We start from the raw sequence: 4,032 nt of genomic DNA, 5'->3' as shown, positions 1-4,032 counted from the left end.
CCGTGTCCCCTGCGTCGGCAGGCGGACTCTCAACCACTGCACCACCAGGGAAGCCCTCTTACCTATTTTTGAGACCTCTGCTTTACAGCCTATTGTTAATTCACATTGTGTTTAATCATATCCAGTAATAAAACTGCTTTCCTTTCAGAATTATGAACTTTATGGGGTTCGGTACTCCATACTTACTCTCTGAGCCAATAAGGAATAGAATTAAGCCTCAAACGGATATGGGCCCTAAATATGGATAATAAACCTTGTTTTCAAATATTGCTTCTCTACGTACCTGCCAAGTTCTAGCTGCCTTTTTGCTGTTATGGAGTTGCCTGTTACAGACCTTAGTGCTTAAAATTCTTCAGTTTTAATGATTGATGACCTACTTAAGCCATGAGACTTGTTTCTGTATATTTTCCTTGTTATTTAAGTAAGATCATTCATCCAGAAACCTCTTGTTGGGCCACAGTCTGCTAAGCATTGGCACCTGTGAGAAGACAGCTGACGTTCCCGGCCCTTGAGGAGCCCTCATCTGGGGGAGCTTCTCACCACCATGTTCACGGCGATTGCACGTTTGTCTTTCAGGTAAGCCCGAGCATGGAGGGGCTGCTGCATTACATCAACCCAGCCCACGCCATCTCTCTCCTGAGCGCCCTCAACGAGGAGCGCCTCAAAGGGCAGCTGTGCGACGTGCTCCTGATCGTGGGGGACCAGAAGTTCCGCGCGCATAAGAATGTCCTGGCTGCCAGCAGTGAGTACTTCCAGAGCTTATTCACAAATCAGGAGAACGAGTCACAAACTGTGTTCCAGCTGGACTTTTGTGAGCCAGATGCTTTCGACAACGTGCTGAACTACATCTATTCTTCGTCTTTATTTGTGGAGAAAGGCAGCCTTGCTGCTGTGCAGGAATTAGGCTACAGCCTGGGCATCTCCTTTCTGACCAACATCGCTTCTAAGACGCCCCAGGCCCCCTTTCCAACGTGTCCCAACAGAAAGAAGCCCTTCGCGGAAGACGATGAGAACAGTTCTCAGAAGAGAAGCGTCATCGTTTGTCAAAGTAGAAACGAGGCCCAGGGGAAAACCGTGAGTCAGAACCCAGCCGACCTCAGCCACCCTCCCCGGCCCTCGCCCGGCATCGCCGTCCAGGCCAACGCCAGTCAGGCCCCCGGTCCCAAGCCCACGGAGCCAGCGCACCACGTGGCGGCAGCTGACAAGAGTCGGCCGAAAGATGGCCCCGCGGGCCTCGCGAGGCCCCCCGAGCTCGCCGGGCCGTCGGAGGAGCCGAGCCGAGGCGGCCTGGCCAAGCGGGGCGCGGCGCCGCCTTCGAAGCCCCCACAGGACCGGGCGGCCGCGGACGAGAGGCCGGGCGCCAGCGCTCCGCTCCCCCGAGGCGTGGCCGTGGAGCTGGCGCTGCGGAGCCCGCGGCCGCCCGTGCTGTCTCTGCGCGGCGCCCCGGAGACGCCCTTCCTGCTGAAGGAGGCGGGCCGGGGCGGCGGGCCGGGCGAGGACAGGAACCTGCTCTACTACTCCAGGCTGGGGCTGGTGATCCCGGCTGGGGGGCCGGCGCGCGGGGGCCAGGGCGTGGACAGGAGCGGCCCGCTCGTCAAGAGCCTCCTCCGCCGCTCGCTGTCCATGGACAGCCAGGTCCCCGTCTTCGCGCCCGCCGCAGACCTGCAGCCCCCGCAGGGCTCCTGCTCGGGCTCAGGCGACGCGGCGGGGAGCTCGCTCGTCGCCTTCTCTCAGGGGCCGTCCTCCAGGGACGCGAGCCAGGCGGCGGCCCCCGACGCCCGGGCCCCGGCCCCGCAGCCGCACCGCCTCCGGTCCTTCAGCGCCTCTCAGCCGGCGGAGCGGCCGGGGGCGGCCCCCGGGCCCGAGGTGCGGGTCAAGGCCGAGCCGCGCAGCCCGCCGGAGCCCGGCGACATCATCCGCGTCACCGTGGGGGACGCCGCGGCCGCCACGAGGGACCTGGTCCCACAGGCGGACGACGACCGGCAAGACGCGAGCCGCCTCCCGGCCAAGAGGCGGTTCCAGGCGGACAGGAGACTGCCGGCCAAGCAGCCGAAGGCCGAGGGCCAGAGCTCGCCGGGCGCGGGAGACCCCCGTGCGGAGCGCTCGAGCCCGCCTCTCCTCGAGGCCGACTTCCCGGGTTCCGACTTGAGCAAGGACGAATTCGGCGAGCTGGAGGGAGCGAGACCAAACAAAAAATTTAAATGCAAACATTGCCTTAAGATCTTTAGATCCACGGCCGGCCTTCACCGGCACGTGAACATGTACCACAACCCCGAGAAGCCCTACGCCTGCGACATCTGTCACAAGCGCTTTCACACCAACTTCAAAGTGTGGACGCACTGCCAGACGCAGCACGGCATCGTGAAGAACCCGTCCCCGGCCGCCAGCGCGCACGCCGTTTTGGACGAGAAATTCCAGAGGAAGCTGATCGACATCGTGAGGGAGCGGGAGATTAAGAAGGCCCTGATCCTGAAGCTGCGGCGCGGCCGGCCCGGCTTCCAGGGCCCCGGCGGCTCCCCCGCGCAAGCCATCAAGAGGAGCCTGAGGTCCCGGGCCAAAGGCGCGTACGTGTGCACGGCCTGCGGGAAGGCCTACCGCTTCCTCTCCCAGCTCAAGCAGCACGTGAAGATGCACCCGGGAGAGAAGGCCCTCGGGGCCGGCAGGGCCGCCAGGCCCAGGGAGCGCGCGGCGCCCGGGGGCCCGGCGGGCGGCGGCTCCGAGCTCTACCTGTGTCGCCTCTGTAACGCCAAGCTCTCTTCTCTTCCAGAGCAGGGGAGCCACGAGCGCCTGTGCCGCACGGCCACCGTGTGCCCCTACTGCAGCCTCAGGTTCTTCTCGCCCGAGCTCAAGCGCGAGCACGAGGGCAAGTGCGAGTACCGCAAGCTGACCTGCCTGGAGTGCATGCGCACCTTCAAGTCGGCCTTCAGCATCTGGCGGCACCAGGTGGAGGTGCACAACCAGAACAGCATGGCCCCGGCCGCGGGCGCCTCCCCGCCCCGGCCCGACCTCAACGGCGAGGCCAGCGGCCCGGCCCGGCCGCAGGCCCTGCCCGAACCCGGCCGGGCCGACCCCGCCGCGGCCGCCGCCACCGCCGAAGACGACCCCGCGGGCGGCCGCGGCCCCGAGCCCGTGAACTTCGACCCGGAAGACGCGCCCTGCCTCCCCGAAGACCTCAGCCTCTCCAGGCCGCTGAAGGTCCAGGTCAAAGAGGAGCCGGCGGAGGGGGCCGAGGAGGAGGCGCCCGAGCCCGGCGCGGCCCCCAAGGACCTGTGGCCGTGCGAGAAGTGCGGCAAGACCTTCCCGGCGCCCAAGCAGCTGGAGCGGCACCAGGAGCTGCTGTGCTCCGTGAAGCCCTTCATCTGCCACGTCTGCAACAAGGCTTTCCGCACCAACTTCCGGCTCTGGAGTCACTTCCAGTCCCACATGGCTCAGGCCGCCGAGGACCCGGCGCACAGGGAGCCCGAGGTGGGCCCGCGCCCCACCGGCTCCCCGTCGCCGCCCCCTCTGCCCCCGCCACTGCCCAAGATCCAGCCCCTGGAGCCGGACAGCCCCACGGGCTTGCCCGAGAACCCGGCTCCCAGCGCCGACAAGCTCTTCGCGGCCCGGGAGTCAGACACGCTGTTCTACCACGCGCCCCCGCTCTCTGCCATCACGTTTAAAAGACAGTTTATGTGCAAGCTCTGCCATAGGACATTCAAGACTGCGTTCAGTCTCTGGAGCCACGAGCAAACCCACAGCTAAAAGGCCACCCGCCTTGCTCCTAGGAGACCGGAGCCCCTCGCCAGATTCCAGCCTGTGTTGTGAACTGTGTCATAAGGAACGAAATATCTTTCCGAAAGGAGTAATAAAGATTGCGAACTGTCATGCTTGAATATAAGTTTGAGGGAGACTGATGTTAATCAGCAATGTCCTTACTCAACCTAGAAAAACTCCAAAAACCCTTGTGCTTCTGGACCTTACAGTCACAGGATGACTTGACTTCGTTACTGTTGAAATTTGTTCTTGGTTGTTTGCATGGTTCCTCATTCCATG

The 4,032-nt window shown here is 63.5% G+C and overlaps 1 protein-coding gene across 1 annotated transcript; it reads left to right on the top strand.

The window, feature by feature from the left end:
• Positions 1-588: 588 nt before the first annotated feature.
• Positions 589-3,741, top strand: ZBTB21 (zinc finger and BTB domain containing 21; the record flags this gene model as incomplete). Its single annotated transcript, XM_079704631.1, has 1 exon — positions 589-3,741. One exon carries the CDS (start codon positions 589-591, stop codon positions 3,739-3,741), a length of 3,153 nt encoding a protein of 1,050 aa, XP_079560757.1.
• Between the last annotated feature and the right edge of the window lie 291 nt (positions 3,742-4,032).

The sequence above is a fragment of the Hyperoodon ampullatus genome (genome assembly GCF_949752795.1).
Source record: "Hyperoodon ampullatus genome assembly, chromosome: 5".
Classification (NCBI taxonomy): Eukaryota; Metazoa; Chordata; class Mammalia; order Artiodactyla; family Ziphiidae; genus Hyperoodon; species Hyperoodon ampullatus.
This window is presented reverse-complemented; position numbering and strand designations above follow the sequence as displayed.